This window comes from Athene noctua, chromosome Z (assembly GCF_965140245.1).
Source record: "Athene noctua chromosome Z, bAthNoc1.hap1.1, whole genome shotgun sequence".
Lineage (NCBI taxonomy): Eukaryota > Metazoa > Chordata > Aves > Strigiformes > Strigidae > Athene > Athene noctua.
The window spans coordinates 28,128,117-28,146,624 of NC_134077.1; the positions used below are offsets into that span (position 1 = coordinate 28,128,117).

At 43.1% G+C, this 18,508-nt stretch overlaps 1 protein-coding gene across 1 annotated transcript; it reads left to right on the forward strand.

The window, feature by feature from the left end:
* The first annotated feature begins 12,534 nt into the window (after positions 1-12,534).
* On the forward strand, positions 12,535-18,187 carry ARL14EPL (ARF like GTPase 14 effector protein like). The gene is made up of 3 exons (XM_074933026.1): positions 12,535-12,645; positions 17,457-17,596; positions 17,965-18,187. The coding sequence occupies exons 1-3, from the start codon at positions 12,535-12,537 to the stop codon at positions 18,185-18,187; spliced, it is 474 nt and encodes a 157-aa protein (XP_074789127.1).
* Positions 18,188-18,508: the final 321 nt, after the last annotated feature.

Below are 18,508 nucleotides of genomic sequence, written 5' to 3' on the forward strand. Positions count from 1 at the left end.
AAAGTTTTATCTTCTGTTTTGCTTAGGATTTGTACTGTGACCTTGAGCAAGTCAATCTGTCTCTCCACTTCTATGTAGATTGTGAAGAGTAATATAGAACAGTGCCATGAAACATAAACTTGAGAATGGCTTCAGAGCTGTAGGGAGGAAAGGACTAAAGAAACCTCAAATTTTAATTGTAATAAATGAATGCCTTGTCATTCAAACTTTATTTTTACTTAAGAGATCTATATTTAATATGTCTACATTCACATTTGTGTTTCATTAGGAACATGCTTTTGAAGAGACCCTCCCAGTTGTCTCCATTTAGCATGCTTCAACCTCCCCAGGACAGTCTCGGAGTATGTGAACTGAATTCTCTCTGGATTATATTTATCCAGGAGATGATGAGCTCCTGGTGTGCAACTGATAGACACCACCATCTGAAGGTCATTTTGTCCATGGCACTAGAATGCAACTAGTCTCAGCTAACCCCTCTGGAACATCACCAACTGTTTTCATTCTTACTGCACTCAGCTGCTTACTGATGTAGACACAGAGTTAATCCCCTTGCTTATGCAGCATTTGGAGGCGACAGATGGTTCAGTCCATTAGCATTAGCAAACCATATTACTTTGTGGTTGAAGAATTAGGGGATCCTCAGTCCATGCAATTTATTTATTTGTGGAATAATAGTATTATGACAAAATTACTGTGCTGGTGCTCAGGTTAACACAGAAAACAGTGTTGTATAGGAATGAAGGAAAACCAAGAAGTTTAGAGTACTATACCATGAGGAGACAAGGAATAAAACCCAGAATTGTTAATACAAAGAATTTTTAACTGACACCCTCTAAATACGTTTAAGGAAAACATTGCCATGTTGACTATAATGAACCTCCTCTGTTCCCCATGGCTGCAAAGAAAAATTTTAACTATTTTGAAATGAGGATCCCTTTAGTGTGTGGGAATTACTAACTGGTGCAGCCAGATTTATCCTGGAATCATTTGACCTCTTTAGCATTTGATTCAGTTAAGGGTAGTGTCAAAGAAAATTGTGTGCATTCTTGACAGTCTCTATCAAGCTGACTCAGAAAGCGGATGAAGTCATTGAGGCTGTGATCACAGAATCACAGAATCATCTAGGTTGTAAGAGACCCTGAAGATCATCCAGTCCAACCATTAATCTAACAATGACAGTTCTCAACTACACCATATCCCTCAGCGCTATGTCAGCCCGACTCTTAAACACCTCCAGGGATGGGGACTCCACCACCTCCCTGGGCAGCCCATTCCAACGCCTAACAACCCCTTCTGGAAAGAAATGCTTCCTAATATCCAGTCTAAACCTCCCCTGGCACAACTTGAGGCCGTTACCTTTTGTCCTATTGCTTATTACTTGGTTCAAGAGACTCATCCCCAGCTCTCTGCACCCTCCTTTCAGGGAGCTGTAGAGGGTGATGAGGTCTCCCCTCAGCCTCCTCTTCTCCAGACTAAACACCCCCAGTTCCCTCAGCCGCTCCTTGTACCACCTGTGCTCCAGACCCTGCACCAGCTTCGTTGCTCTTCTCTGGACACGCTCGAGTCATTCAATGTCCTTTTTGTAGTGAGGGGCCCAAAACTGAACACAGGAATCGAGGTGAAGCCTCAGCAGTGCCGAGTACAGGGGTCAGATCCCTTCCCTGTCCCTGCTGGCCACGCTATTGCTGACACAAGCCAGGATGCCCTTGGCCTTCTTGGCCACCTGGGCACACTGCTGGCTCCTGTTCAGCCAGCTGTCAATCAACACCCCCAGGTCCCTCTCTGACTGGCAGCTCTCCAGCCACTCCTCCCCAAGCCTGTAGTGCTGCTGGGGGTTGTTGTGGCCCAAGGGCAGCCCCCGGCATTTGGCCTTATGGAAACTCCTCCAGTTGGGCTCAGCCCATGGCTCCAGCCTGTCCAGGTCTCTCTGCAGAGCCTCCCTACCCTCGAGCAGATCAACACTCCCACCCAACTTGGTGTCATCTGCAAACTGACTGAGGGTGCACTCGATCCCCTCCTCTAGATCATCAATAAAGATGTTAAACAGGAGTGGCCCCAAAACCGATCCCTGGGGGACACCACTCGTGACTGGCCACCAACTGGACTTAACTCCGTTCACCACAACTTTTCGGGCCCGGCCATTCAGACAGTTTTTTACCCAGCAAAGCGTGTGCCCATCCAAGCCACAAGCCGCCAGTTTCACCAGGAGAATGCTGTGGGAAAAGGTATCAAAGGTGAGTTTGAGAGTTTTGCTTCCACATTTCCTGTGACTCCCACTCTGAATCACTGGCTCTGTCTGCCTCATTGGATAGGCTAAGCAAAGCTCAACAAATTCATTGCTGCAGGATTTATGGACTAAACTTCCCATAACAACATTTTAAGTCTAAGCCTGGTAGGTCCAAACCATTTTCTTCCAACCATGAGTAACCACTCTTCCTTATTATTCTTTTAGTATCTTTTTCTTCTTTCTACTGATCAAACCTCTTAATTAGAAATGTAAGCAATTGCTAAAACAACTTAAAATATTAATTTATTTTCAAAGAATGGCTCCTGACTGATGTGTGCCTCTTGGCTGACATTCTGTATGGCAGAATATTAGCCCAGTTTTCATGGCAGGGGCAGATGGTGAAGCTGATTGCTAGGCAAGCTGCCTGAGTGGGAGCAGATCTCAATCACTCCTGCTTCCTGCGTCCACACATTGGCACTTGGTGGCATGTAACATCGACAGCTATACAATGGCAGTTCTTGCTGCTGTTTGGTGCAAGTTGAGCACAAGGGTTTGGAGAATAGTAACTGAGAGATGCAGCAAGGGAAGTAGAGGCACATGGGAGAAATCCAGGGCAAGCTGAGAAAGATGCTTTATTGCAATGGGAGTTGGAGTGAAAGGAAGTTCATTCAAAATGAGTATAAGGACATGGATGGGACTTCAGGAAATGAGCTTTTACAGTACTTACACAGACTGTGTAGGGGTTATGGGGCATGTAATTGTGAAGATGTGTGTATATGGGGCAATTTCCACTGAGAAGAGGTATATCATTGGTAGCATGCTTTTAGTAGGCCATGAGGGGAAAAAAAAAGAGTACATACAGTGGGGAAAGACCATCATATGCCTTAAGTTTTGCTCTCTGCTTTGAGAGTGTGGAAGTCAAATAGTTATACTTGTTCTGCCTTTATAGCATGCAGGACTGTCTGACAGGGCAGGAGACTTTGCTTCTGGTAAGAATGGGGAAGAAATTGTGCAGTGGAAAGAGTGAGGAAGAATTAGGACCTCAGGAAGAGGTGGATTGGTTACTCATGGTTGGATGGAAATGGTTTGGACCTACTGGGCTTAGGGGTGAAGTGTTAAAGGAACTTTAATCCGAGTTGGATAAAGAAAAGAGGTAAGAGGACCAAGGGTCCAGAGAAGAGACAGGATGAGAAACCAAATGAGGAAAGCTGTAGGAGCAAGGCAAGATCCAAGGGGAATGAGGAGAATGGTGTAAAAAGGGAGAAGTTCGGGCTCCTCTTAAGTGCATTTCTTGCCCTGCTTCCACTCCCCAAAGAAACTCAACCTGAGGTATTTTGAAGAACGATATTGTTTTCTTTTGGATCCTGTGTTGTTCATCTAGAACAAGGCCAATATCCTCTCAGGTGTGTCCCTGCCCCAGTGCTGGTCATCTGTGGTTCTTTGGCAGTGTCCATGCCCTGGCATGAGTTGCCCACAGACCTCAGTCACATTGGAGGTGTCCTTCCTCTGGCATCAAGAACTTTCTCCCACGTGTGTCCCCAACATCTTCCATGTGTCTTCTGCAGTTTGTTTCCATCATTTTCTCCTGCTCCCCTATTGCTCTTTTTTAAATATGTTTGAGCAGCGGTGCCATGTGTTCCCCTAAATGGCTGCAATTTTGGTGTCTGATGGGCTAGTTTTGTCCGTTTCTGAGCTGGCTGGACACAGCTGTTAGGGCACAGGACAATTCCTGGCCCACCCACAGCCCCTGCTGCGTAAGCCTTGACAGTGCTGATCAGTACAGTCTCTGTTGCAGCCACCATCACCACCTGCTCCAAAGCTTTCCTCCGAAGTCCAAGGCTGGCATTAAGAAACCCTGTTGTCACTGTCCCTGCGCTGCCATGTGGTCTCCCTGACAGTTTCTCCAACACTGCAAGCCAAGCTGTTTGCAATAGGAGTAGAGACTTCAGCACTGTTTAAGCCAAGGTCCAAGAGCCGACTTCTCTTCTGTACCTCCTGGCATAGCTGGCCTGCTCTCCCACTCTGCCCATGCCCCCTTTCCTCCTTGGCACCCTGAGGAGCTTCCCAAGCAGGTGAAGAGAAAGCAGCTGTTTGCAGGGCCTGGGTGGTCAAGATGAGAGCCTGATGCCACCTGCCTGCATTGATGGCACATGTGGATAAGGCAGGTGGGGCAGCCTGCTCCTTTCAGGACTGTTGCACGTCCCAGAAGGGTAAGTATGGGGTAGGGAAGAGGAGACAGGGGTTAAAGTGCCATAAATGAACAGAGATGTGGTCTCGCCACATTTCTGTTGTGCAGTAACTCACAGAGAACTAAAGAGCTATCATCTATGCATCCCCTGGTCCAGATGGCTCCTCCAGGGATTTATGGACCTGACTCCTTGAATGAACCAGTGGTAGTTTGGTTCAGGCTCCAAAGGCCATAAAGGCCTAGACCATAACCAGGCCAAGAACTTCTTCAAAAGCCCATGCAGGAACAGGGTGACATGGTGAGCACGGATGCATATAAGCTCTGAAACTGAAACACTGACCATGTGATTAAGACAAGAATAGCAGGTGATTCTTCCAAGACTCATTTGTCAAGGAACAAAGGAGTTGTGGTACAAGAAGTCTCATGCTTACCTTTTCCATTGCATGTAATTTGACTATGAGCCAATCACTTTATTCCCTAAGTATGACAGCCTAAGTGAGCTTTCTTTAAGCTCTCCCTGCTATGCAGTTGGCTGCATGGTGGTGATCTGCCCTTGAGCTGGGACACCTCTCAGGGCTACTCCTTGAAGGCTGAGACCCCTTACCAACTGCAGATCTGGTAACTGGCCAATATCATGCATAAACTTGTATTATACTGCACTAAGATTTTGTATTGGTAACTGTGAATCATTACTGTATCCTCTGTGCAGTAAGCAATAGAGTGAACCTTACCACCTGTTAAGTCTCACTTTTACAGTATCTTACTTCAGTAAAGCCACTGTTGCTGCTACCTTTGGCTGTGGTTCTTTAAGTGGCCAAAATCTTCCTTGTGACAGAGTAACAGAGCTCTGGTCTTTTGGGGGCTGTTGTCTGTCATTCTTTGTGATGGGACATTCTCTGAGGCAAGAACCTGAGCAGGGATTGTGGGCTGACCTTGTCCAGCTGCAGGATGCCTATCCTGATGGTCTCCCACACCTCAACAGGACACGAGGAAAAAATGAGGTGAAAAAGATCATGCGTTGAGATAAGGACAGGGAGGTCACTTACCAGTAATTGCCATCATGGGCAAAACAAGCTTGACTTGGGGAAATTAATGTGATATAGTGCCAATTAAAATAGACTTGGATAGTGACAAAATGAAAAATTAAAACGCCACCTTCCCTCACACCCTCCCTCTTTCCCAGGCTCATCTTCCCTCCCAACTCTTCCACCTCCTCCCCTCAAGCAGCCCAGTGGAAATGAGGAATGGGGGTTGAGGTAAAGTCCATGACTGCTCCTCCCTGCTACTCCTTCCACCTCATGCTGTTTCCCATCCCAGTGTGGTCCCCCTCCCACAGGCCACAGTTCCTGCAGGGAACATCGACCTGCTCCATGCTGTCATCTCTAGGGGCTGCAGGGGAGTCCCTGCTCTGGCTCCCATAGCATCTCCTCTCCTTCCTGCCTCACTGACCTTGGTGCTCTCACTGCTGTTTCTCACTTTGTGTTTTTTTTCCCCAAACTCCTCTGCTTACCTGGCATTTTTGCCCTTTCTTAAAGCGCACTTTCCCAGAGCACCATCAGCTTGGCTGAGAGGCTCAGGCATCTCCTTCAGCTGACCAGAACCATTGTGATCTGCAAAGGGTCTCCCTGGCCTCTGCCCACAGAGCTCCCCACTGACCTTGCTGCCAGCGCCCAGATTTGGCAAGTACACATGGGGAGATACAGCTTGAAGAAAGAACGTTATTATAAGTTATCTATCACAGCAGGGACAGAGAAGGAGGAACAGTAAGGAAGGGTATTGGAGGATGAGGGTGAGCAGCAACCAAAAACTGGAAGACCACGCTGGTCGACAAGGGGGATTTAAAGTCTTCTCTGAAGAAATGTGTTCTGTTCTCACCTTAGGCCTCACACAAGTCTTTCACAGCCTCTCCTTGGTATCTCAGCCACTAAAATTATCTCCCTGCCTTTCATGTGCTTTATCCTTGTTAGATCTACACTGCCCCACTCCCCCCACAAATGACTGTTGCTGACTTGAACACCTAAAAGGGAGAAAACAGGAAGCAGAAACACTTGATAAACATGGCAGTTTAGAAAAAACAGAGATGGAGGGAGGAGGAGGAGGGGGATATGAATTATAAAATGGGAAGAACACCACTAAGACCTCTCTCTGTGTTAACGTTTTAACAATGAAATCATAGAACCCCAAGGAACTGTTTCCCGATGGGATAAGAACATTACAGATTAATTTCAGCACTGAAAAATGCATTTGTTTTTCTTTAGCAACCCCATTTGTACTGTTTGCAGGATGCTACTGAGCACACTGTGCAGCAGAGTGCACTAAGGTGTACAAGAAGCAACTAGCCTGACACTGGGTAACAAACAAAAGGAATTTAATTAATCATTTCTCTGCTTTACTCTGCTTTTCTTTCTCCCTCCTGCCCCCACCTGCAAATAGTAGGGACATTTGTACCATATCTCCCAAGGTGTATTTACAGAAGACTTGTCCCTGTAGGAACCATTAGGAGTTTCACCGCCAGAATCAATCTCACTAAATGTCACCTAAGATTTTAATCTACGTGTACATCCTCATAGCCTAACACGCACTTAGTAAAAAATATTCAGAGTAGATTGCAGGTTGCATGTTGTCATGTATAATATTTTATGATAAACAAATATCATAACTCATGTAGAGACAATTCAGAAAAAGTTCATATACATATGTATAAGTATTAGCAAAACAGAAGAAAATAAAGTATTAAGCATAAGGTAGTTTAATTACAAATTTTGTATTTATAGAGTTAGTAATTCATGTTTTCTCCATTATTTAGAATATGGAGAAATAGAAGAACATGGGAAAAAATATAGGAGAATAAAACAAGTTGTAGGTTTTTGTTTGTGGCTTGCTGTTGTGTGAGTACCTTGGAGATCATGATTTTTTTTTTTCCCTTGAGGGATTTCTGTTTTATTTTTCATGACAAGAAAAACAGTCTGTGGAACAAAATGAAGGTATGTGTAGCAGCATTTATATCACCTACCTGAGGTATGCTGCTAAAATGTTACATCAGCTTTTGTCTTGAAAGTGTTTGTAGGGGAAGAAAAGAGTATGGTAAATAAGAAATTTACTTGCCCTCAGACTGGGTTGTGAAATACCTCACAGAATGGATAGATACAATTGATGAAGATGAAAAGACATTTTGGACTATTTGTCTAAGCACAACAGGAGAATTTATAAGACTTGACAGTTTTGGATGTTTATTAGGATTCAGCTGTGTTCTAGGAAGAATAATGAAAGTCATAAGTGACTGCAGCATGCTGGAAATTGGCATGTGGAGATACCAGGAGGATCCTGAGTTGTCTCCACTAGTGCAACAAACAATCCTGAAAAGGCAGCAAGCTGAGCCATGAGGTTGCATTGTCACTTTAGCATTTTATTTGACGACTTTTGACTGTTGGAGATGGCAAACAGAATCCAGAATATTTTATTTAAAGCAGTAAAATATTCCTTTACTACATCCATGTCCTAAAAAAAAAAAAAAAAAAAAATCTAAATTTTTGTAAATTGTAGCAGTTATTACAGGTTTTTTTGTTTACTTACTTTTAAGAAAAACAGCTCTAATACATTTGCTCTCTGAACCTACCACAGATGCAGGTAATAAATGAGGACTCTCATTCCAGTTGATATCATTATTTCCACTCTTTGTGCTAAGTACTATTTAAAAGCCATAATTAATGAGACAAAAAATGTGAGGTCCTTTAAGATGGTTACCTGGTACTGTCTTCAGCCTGCTTCTCTGGGGAGCACTATTTTGATTATTTGTCTTCTGTTTCAGTCACTCTGGGGCTGATACACCTTCACTATCAGAGGAAAAGTGCATCAGTAAACCTATGTTGTGCCAGACCATTCCTTTGGTAAGTACAATTTGAAATTCTGGAGAACCTTCTTTCTGTCTTGTTGTCTGCTCTGAACTGAACATACAACCTTCAGAACTGCAGGTTTTCAGAAGGTAAGTCTGGTAGATCTCTCTGCCTATTGCATGACAACCAGAAGATGCACATGATTTAATAATCATCTCTTAGATTTCAGCTAAAGGATCCCTCACTTCCAGATACAGCAGAAAGGCTCTGTGTTTGGGAGAGAAGACTCATAAGGATTGGTTTTATTTTACTGGGAGAGGGCAGGATTTGGTCCTCTAGACTCCTGTCACAGAACGGGCCATTGTTCTGTCACCATGTTTATCAGTTTTCTGGGAAACCAGCTGAGTTACAAGAGACGAGACCTATTTCTTCATCCGGTCTGTTTCTCAGCTGGCATCAAGGCCATCTTCTGAACTCATATGCACATTTGGGGCTATGAGAGGAGGCATGAACCAGTTAGTAATTGGCCTTTCCACATCTTTACAGCTCAGTCCATAGATGATCCTGAGAAAGATTAACTTATTTTCATGCTTAATTTGGCTGGCACCAGATGTCCTACAGAGATTTAACGATGCATACTTGAAAGTGCCACAATCCTGACTGCTGCTTTCTGAGCCCACAAACATCTCTGCAGAACTAGGCTATGAAGAAGATGAATCTAATGCAATGGGCCAGTCTTATCCATGTGGGTGAATGGGGATTAAAGCCATAAGGAGAGAATCTTGTCTTGACCTGGTGGAGGTGATGAACACGCTTGCAGATCTCAGCCCAAAAGACTCCAATAGCACGAACAAATACAACTTGAAAACAATGTGCACTCACTCTGTTAAGCCCTGCAGAGATACTAACCTTGGTCTGCTGAGATCAAGCAGCCTGAAGTATTTAAAATGCTGGTTGCAACATTTCACACCAGCTGAAATATTTAGCAGTGCACTCTTCAAGGATCATGAATAGGAATATTAAATTCTTGAAAAAAGCAGATACAGGAAAATATTTCTTATGAAAGTCATAAAAAACTGCAGTTCCTTCCAAATCCCAACATCTGAAACTGTTTTGTAAGCAGAAACATCTTGGATAAGACCAAGTCTATTTCTAATATAAGACAGTCTGATTTTCTTCCTCCCTTAATCTGCTCTTAGCCTAGCCAGCTGTGCCAAAGGGTCTGTTGCTGAAATTGCCAGTTCTCAGCCATACACTATGGCCACAGTGGGATGCTGACATGTGGATGATTGCCTCCAGGAAATACTTGCTGTATTCGAAAGGTGTGTGAGAACACAGGTTTTGGTGGATGAAGAGTGTAATTGATGGTTTCCTCAGTGTTGAAATTTTTATGGAAAAGACTAGTGCATTACCCCTAAATTATCACTGCAGACAGACCAAAACCAGTAGATAAAAAATTCTGCTTCAGGACCAAGAATATGTTTCTTTGGATAAATAGGTGCTGCAGACCTGAGAGTGAATGTCTCAATCTCAGTCTTCCTCATTCCCCTATCCCCTTTCAGAATATTCTATGGAGGATAATCAGCCCTGTGAGTCTTAACAGTTTCTGAATTTTGCAGTTTCCTAGTCACACTCTGACTCATTTTTTAGTATCTTCCCTGGAGATAAAAATTTAATGCTTTATCTTTACAATATATATGGAGACAGAAATATGCTACGTTTTCTGTGCAGGTTATTTTCACTGAGATTCAAGGGCGTTTGGAACAAGATACTTTTTTTCTTTTCTGCAGTATTTAAAAAGTTACTTCTGGTTTTGGGTGTTCGATTCCAAATGACTGCTAGGACCTAGTTTCCAAAGAAATCACATTATTTACACAACCAGAGGACATGTGGGATTTCTGCATGCTTACACTGATAGCTGCTGATGGCTGTTCTGCTCCTGAACCTCTCACACTGCAATAAAATAGGCATGGATGATAGTCATGTGTACTCACACAAAGTGCTTTAACAATGCTGGATGCGTGGATGGGCACCAGAGGAGATGTAGGAAGTAAATTCTTGTCAGAACTCTAACCTGAGTGCAAATGAAGAGCAATACCCACTTTCTCTGGAGCAGTGATCTTCATTTTTGTTTTATTTCTGGGTCTCAAGCAAATTTCCAGTAGAAAAGAGGATCTTTCTTACAGCAGATATTAATTGTCCGGTAATAGCTTCCTTTTTCTAATCCTAAAAAGTCCCAGGACGGGAACTGTTGCTGTAGAGCATCCCATTGTGAACAATGTCACAATCTCAGTCATTCTTTGGGTCACTGAAGGGGAGAAAGGGAAACTGTCTCTGAAACAGTCTGAAGGCTGTTCTTCTCATCTCTCAAAAAAGCATTCCCTCCTGTTAATACAAGGTCTTTCCATTCTCATTGCTAGTCCCACTTTAACTGACACCTTGCAGGGACAATCTGCAACAGAGGGAACTAAAGGCATGGACTCCTCTCCTGCTTCTCTCAGAGAGGTGCTGGCCCTTTTTCAGTGGTGAAATGAAGATCTTCTCTGGGACAGGGTTTGGGCAACAATCCTAAAGTGCAGGTAACCTAGCAGAGACCACTGCACTACTTTTCAGAAACACTGGGTGAGACTGGGAGGCACCTGGGGGAGGTTTGAAGGACCTCCAAAAAAGCTGCCCTGGTTTCCTCTGGAATAGAGTTATTTTTTTCTTCTTAATAGGTACAACAGCGCTCTGTTGAGGATTCAGTATGGGATGTGCTATGAGAAGAATGCTGGTAATACACCAGTGTTTTCATTTGTGGCTAAGACATCAAGGACTCTCCAACTGCCCGTGTTCTGCTGGTGCGCAGGTGTACTAGAAGCTGGAAGGGAGCACTGCCAGAGCACTGGACCCAAATTGGCCAATTAAATATTCCATATCATGTAACATCATGCTCACTATATAAAGAAGGGGTGTCCAGGAGGAGGAGTTCTTTCTCGCTTCTGGGATTGTAACTGTGGGATCTTGGCATTTTGGGATTGCTAGCCAGCAACAGGCCAGGTATCAGTAAGTGGGTGATAAGCAATCACAATGTGAGTTAATTGTTTGTATTTTCTATTATTGTTATTGTATTTGATTACAAATGTTAAACTGTTTTTTATCTCATCCTATCAGTCTCCTTTTATGCCCCCAATGCCCCCCATCCCCTGGGTGGCAGGAGGGTAAGCAAGTGGCTGTGCAGTGTTTGGCTGCCAGCCTGGTTTAAACCCTGACAAAAGCTTAAATATTTCTTGAGGTTAAAGGCATTGAGGCACTGTAAGTGCATATATTGCATAAAAAGTTTTAACTAAGTAGCTTCACAAGGTGGGTAAGAAGAAGTAGCTAACATCCATCCTAAACAGTTGCCACCACCATTTCTGTGTGACAGAGGAGAGGTAATGGGTGGCATTTGTAGGACAGACTCACTGAACCCATTGTCCTCCCTGGGTGCTTTGTTAGCAGAGTGTGTGATGCAATTTTTTTCTGTTGAACGTAAATATTGCACATTCTATTTATACACAAAATCTTTCTCAAAGCTAAGGGCTGAGATTTAAAAGCCAAGAAGATTACTTTTAGTCCACTGGTTGAAGTCTTCAGGAAGAAAATTGTGAATCTGCAGGGAATAGCCTAATTGTTATGGTCACAGCTGTGACACACACGTTGGGTGCCTATGGGTAATGTGAGAGAGAATATACGGCTGCCGCTACTTTTCAGAACCTTGCAAAATGAATCGCAGCTAGGGCAACAGTGTCACCTTCTGGTAAGAGAAATGATTGCCCCTGAGTGGTTTAATTTCCATTGCATATCGCCGATTGCTTTTGTGTGTTCTGTAAGCATACCGCTTCTCACCTTTACGTTAAAGGTGACAGTGCGATGAAGTGGTGGCAGTAACAGATCCAGAGATGACAGCATTTCTTACAAATTATTTGTCATTCAAACACTAGAGATTTTCCGAGATTTGCTTAACCAATTATAGAGTGATACAGCTTTTGTTTATGTTACTTATTTTAATAGTTTTGAAATTGAGGCTGATACTGACTCACATTTTGTTCTACATTTGCTGTTGGTTAAGTATACATAAGTGCCTGGTGTGTATATATACATATCTATCTATCTATCTATCTATCTATCTATCTATCTATCTGTCTATCTATCTATCTATATCTCACTTGCTCACCTTAAAGCCTTCACTTAAAAGTCTGTGGATCTCACACTTTTTGTGTATATCTTAACACATATGTATCTATGTATTTCACATAGTTGGTCAAATGAGTGATCAAGTGGAAGAACACGGCAAGAAAAGCGATTCTGCCCAGGAAACATCTGCAGAAGGAAATGTCTCTCCTGCAAAGGACTTCTCAGTAAAACAAAAACAATTGGTATGACTTCTCCAGTACCTTTTTGTTATCAAAATACTTACCATTGCTTTCAATTTCTTCCATAATTACAAAAATGAAAAGCTGGAGTCAATAAGGAAACATCAGTAATAACAACAGTGAAATGAGTCAAGTTTGCAGTGCAATGATTTGGAGGGCTAAGAGCACTCCTGAGCTCAAATGAAATAGTAAATAGGGAAATAGGAGAATACTCTTACAGGGATGACTGTGTCCATAGCTCATTATTTGTTTCCAACTTGAAATTGCATAATTTATGGTCATGGACAATGATCTGAAGCATATTTTCTAGAAATCTACCCCAGATTCAAAAGCAAAAATGTCTGAATAATGCACGTGCATGGAATTGCCCTATAGTTTTTCAGGAGAATGCAACTGAAGATGCACAGCATCAACCACCTTGTAAATAAGTGCACTTAAGTGGACAGATATTTCAAAATCACAGCATCAGCAGATTTGACTGAAAGGCCACTGCCTTCCCCATGAGGAGAAATGAAGGCACTAACTTGTTTGTGAAAAATCACTGTGGACTCTGGAAGGAATAACACCTGTCAGAGAAGTCAAGGGATGGCAAGTCAGTTCCATTTACCTAAGAGGAGAAAAGATAAATTTGCATGTATATTTGTGCCTTTGCATAATGAATGACAAGTGTGCGGGAGAGCTGAGCACGCACACGACCAATGTGATCAAGCAATGCCCGTTTATTACAACTTAGAAAGCCCTTTCATAATGTTCTCCCGCACACGTGAGTAACATGCAGTACAAGTCCTCAAGACTGGACAGTTCACTTAGCCCGCGCTTTAAACCTTCTTATGATTGGATAAAAGGTGCCACATCAGCCGTGCCAGGCTTCCTGCCTTGTGGAACTTCCTCTTCCGTCCCAACCCCTTCGAGGGTTGTTTGTCTCATTGAATTTCTGCCCCCTCATTCAGGGTCACATCCTTATTGCATTCTTGCTCAGGATGAAGCTCTTGTCAGCCTTGTTCTCACACAAGGTTTGGTGTACTCTTTCTACGATGGCTTGTCCCGTGGGGGAATGCAGTATACCTGTGATGCTTGTCTGTTTGAGACGGCGTTAGCTATGCGCTAGAGATCTTGTTTTACTTTCTCTGTAAGTACTCTGCGTGATGTCAGTGAAGGTTCTCTTCATAAAATATCAAACAAGCTATGCAGATCATCATCAGTTAGGACCAAAAATAGCCGTATCCAATTTATGGCTCCTAACAATTTCTGTAAATCTTTTAAAGTTTTAACATCAGTTTTAAGTTTAACCTGTTGCAGGACAATAGTCTGTTCACAAATTCTTGAGCCTAGGTACTGCCTGGTGATGATATCTGTACCTTTTCAAGTGCTATTTGCAACACCATTTGAGATAGTGAGTCTTTGACTAAAGCAAGAGCCTTTTCCATGATCTCCTGTGTTTCTGCTGCAATAGGGATGTCATCTGTATAATGATATATAACAGACTGGGGGACCTGCATTCTAACGGGGCTTAAAGCTTTTGCAACAACCCCCTGACACATTGTGGGACTATTTGTTATGTCTTATGGTAAAACAACCCAGTGGTACTGACTTGCAGGTTCACTAACAATATTGGGAACAGAAAAGGTAAATTTAGGTGCATCATCCGGATGCAAGGGAATGGTAAAAAAGCAATCCTTTAGATCAATTATCACAAGGTGCCAGTTTCAGGTAATCATTGTTGGGGAGGGCATTCATGGTTGTAAAGTACCCTTATACTCCATGGCATCATTAATGTGTCAGAGATCATGTAAATGTCACTATATACCACTCTTCTTTAAAATAACATACATTGGAGAGTTATAAGGACTGGTGGTAGGTGCGATGTGTCCTGCACTTAATTGTTCCTGAATTAAATCATTAAGGCGGCATGAGTTTTCCTTTGGCAAGGGCCACTGACCCCCCCACACAAGTGATTCTATTTTCCAGGTTAGTTTCAGGGTGGGTTTCAGGGTGGGTTGTGCTGCAGTGGTGATGAAAGACAATTTGGGTTCCCCATCGAGCTGTACAGTCACAACCCCAAAATGTAATAGTGGTTTCAAATATAAATGGATGAATATTTGCTACCCAGTTTTCTGGGCCCCTTACATGAATGAGATCCTTGCTTTGAATTGTTACAGCATGACCACTAAGCCCCGAAAAGCATTTGAGTTACCTGACCTAACAGCCAATCTGCTCACAGATATCACAGTCACATCGGCACTAGTATCTAAAATGCCTGTCAGCTCAACAGATTGTTTAGCTTTAGTGAGAGTACATTTTACTAGAAGTCAACCTTGTGTCACTGTCTGAGCCCAAAATATTTAAGGGGTACCTGCTGATCCAAATCCTGAGTCATCGCGGCTTCTTGGCATACTGTTAGGGGGAGCTGCAGTAAAATAAGCAAGCTGAGCAATTTTTTGACCTTTCTGTTACTGAACACGGGGGTACAGGGGTCCAGGTCATAATTCTTATTTCCCCTTCATAATCAGCATCTATGACCCCTGGTAAAACGAACAACCCCTGTAAGGTTGTAGATGATTTTTTGACAATATTTCCGTCAGGCAGAGGGTACAGAGGTGCACTCTCCCCGCAGAGTATGCACCTAAATTCAAGACTGAACACAGAATTACTGCCTCCTGCTAGAGGAGGTATTTCACACGTAACAGTTAAAACACTTAGCCCGAATAAACAGCAGCACCGATGACCCAGCGGGCGAGCACTAGGGCTCTGCACTAAGGCATTAAGAATATATAAAGCCATCGCTGCATGACAGCGTCAGCACCTTCTCTGTGGAAAACTTTCCACTTTTGTTGGGGGGGGCAGACCGAGCGCGCGGTGCCGGGCTCGGCCGCAGGCGGTCACTCCGCAGCGGGGGACGGGGCTCGGGGAGGCCCCGGGCCGCCGCCGCCAGCTCCATACTCCGCACCCCGCCCACTGCTGGACTCCTCCCATGCCTCCTCATCCTCCTTCCTGATGGCGTCAGGTGCACTTCTGGTGTTCTCAGCTCCTGACCATGCAGCTTTCGGTTAGGCTCCCGCTGCCCGCCGTGATTTTGGTGGTGCAATCGGTGAAGTAAACGGATTTTTTCTCTGACCTAACGCGACGGGAGCTGCTAGGGGCACAGGCATCAGAGGCGGATTGTCAGAGTTAGAAGCCACTCTGATTGCTGCAAAGGCAGAAACAACAGCTGCACGCTCCCTGCTCAGCTCTTGCAACATCTCACGGATTTGTTTCCAGAGTGTGCTATAGCTGCTCACTCCTTTTGCTGACTTTCCCCCATCACCGATTGAATCCCAAAGCAGTTTCCCTATAGATTCCCAGGTAGATATAAGTCCCTTTTCTCGGCTCCATCTTAATAAACCTTCCAGAGTAGACTTACCATATTTTATCCCTGTCATTGACAGGATGTACTGGAGGAGTTTCACCACTGCCTGTTCGTCCTTGGCAAGGGTAGACCCCATTCCTCCCTGGCTGCTGCTTCTTGCAGATCTTTTATCTTCCCTTTTAAATTTCCCTTTTAAAGTTACAGCGCGCTGATTCTCACCTTCAGACACCGGGGCCGTGTCTGGATATTTCGACCAGATTTCTCCACCCCAGACTGCACTCCGATGAGTCCCCTTTAGTGAAGACTTTGTGCCAATCTTGAGGGCCCCACCCAGGGACGCCACTTGTGGGAGATCTGAGCACGCACACGACCAGTGTGATCAAGCAATGCCCGTTTATTACAACTAAGAAAGCCCTTTTATAATGTTCTCCCGCACACGTGAGTAACATGCAGTACAAGTCCTCAAGACTGGACAGTTCACTTAGCCCGCGCTTTAAACCTTCTTATGATTGGATAAAAAGTGCCACATCAGCCGTGCCAGGCTTCCTGCCTTGTGGAACTTCCTCTTCCGTCCCAACCCTTTCTGGGGGTTGTTTGTCTCGTCGAGTTTCTCCCCCCTCATTCAGGGTCACATCCTTATCGCATTCTTGCTCAGGCTGAGGCTCTTATCAGTCTTGTTCTCACGCAGGATTGCTCACATGGCCATTCTCTTGCAGAATGTCCTCTTGAATCCCGACAACAAGTGTATATTCAATGTCCACAGTCATTGACTGAAGAGAAATTGATACAATGCTCATGTTTGTTTGCACTGACTTTAGACATGACTGTCAACATATATAGGCTAAGTGGAATGGCAATACACATAGCTGATGTTTAAATCTCCAAAACTATTCAGCAGTTTTAGCTAACTGCAAACACGAATTCCACAAAATAGTTTGTTTCTCAAAAACTGTGCTCAGTTCAGCTTCTTTGTTTTTGTCTGTGATTTCTTCATACCCCTCACTTGTGCAAATTCTTCCTTCCTTCCAGACATTTCTCTTGTCCTTGTTGGGACAAAGATGGTTTCTAGGCATTTGAGGGAATAGTGAAGATAAGGGTGAATCCAGTTGAGATGCCTATATCATAGTACGTTTTTACACTATGGATAAAGCTGAAGGAAAAAAATACATGATTCCGCCTCCCACAAGACTTTCAAACTCCATGCCACTGTAACATGTATTCAGACTCATGGTTGTTCCCTCTCCTGTCAGGATTCATAGTCGTTCAAAGGAATACTCAATTAAAAGTTAGACTAGCAAACATTTTAATCAAAGTGATGTTAATTTAGGATGAGTTTTGCTTTGTTTTCCTACCTATGTTAAGTTATCAAGAATAGTAATGTCATTTGAAAGCCAGTGAGGACATCTGGCAGCTAATGAATATTTTTTCTAATTGTACTAATTATAAACTTTCTGTTGTTCATTTACAGCAAAGAGTTGAGAAACAATTAAAAAACTTAATCTTTCAAAATCCAGGACCTTGGATGGCTGAGTTCAATCCTGCAGCTAGAGAGCAGAAAAAGAAAATGAACATGTCACAGATGAAACAAGGTTTTTTTAGTAAGCCCAAGTAAGATGTGGTAATTTATTACATATTTTACCTCAAAAAAATGGCTGGCATGCTGTCTACTGAATAGAAATGAAAAGAATAAAAGCATTAATATTTTGCAGAGAGAGTTCTTATTACACATGAAAGCTGTGCTGGGAAAAAAAAGCTTTTTCTGTGTGACTTAAGGGTATTTTGATTTACTTCCTTGCCATACTTTCATTTTTAAGGACAACGGTTGTTGCAATTAGGATATAATGCTGATATTTCATTATACTGTGAGGTTCTTATAGAGAACATATTTGTTCCTGGGTGTTTTCCACATTTGTTTGGTTGAGTCTTTGAACATCTTGAAGCATTCTCTGAGAATCACTTTTTCTTGTCTTTTGCAGAGTTAAAAAGAAGTATGACAAGCATGGCAGGCTGCTTTGTAATAACTTCGATTTGTGTGATTGCCTAGAAGAGAGCTGTCAGGGTTGCTTCTATCCTTGCCCCAAATGCAATTCAAAAAAATGTGGACCAATATGTCGCTGCAATAGGGAATGGGTTTATGGTACAATTGAGACTGAAACTGGGGATGTGATCAGCTCATTACCATTTTCTGTCCCTGACTGATTTTGTTCTGATGCTTTTTGCACCTGAGCAAAGTTCTTATTTTTTCACATTTTATTAAAGTGAATCTTTGCTTTAAGAATTGTTTCTAGTGAAGTGCCTAGCAGTGGTACTTGTGCTTCTTTATTGCTATTTCTATATGCTTGTGCTTTTTATTACCCAGCAAACTTTAAGCTTCCTCAGTAAGTAAAAGTATGTATTTAATTCTTCCTCACCCTTGCAAGTTTTACTGAGACATCCAGTCAGTCCTCTCTAAACTTTGCCTTTCTAAAACTGAAGTTGCCTGGACTGCTGCAGGAAGACAATTTTCTTACTCTGTGTGCT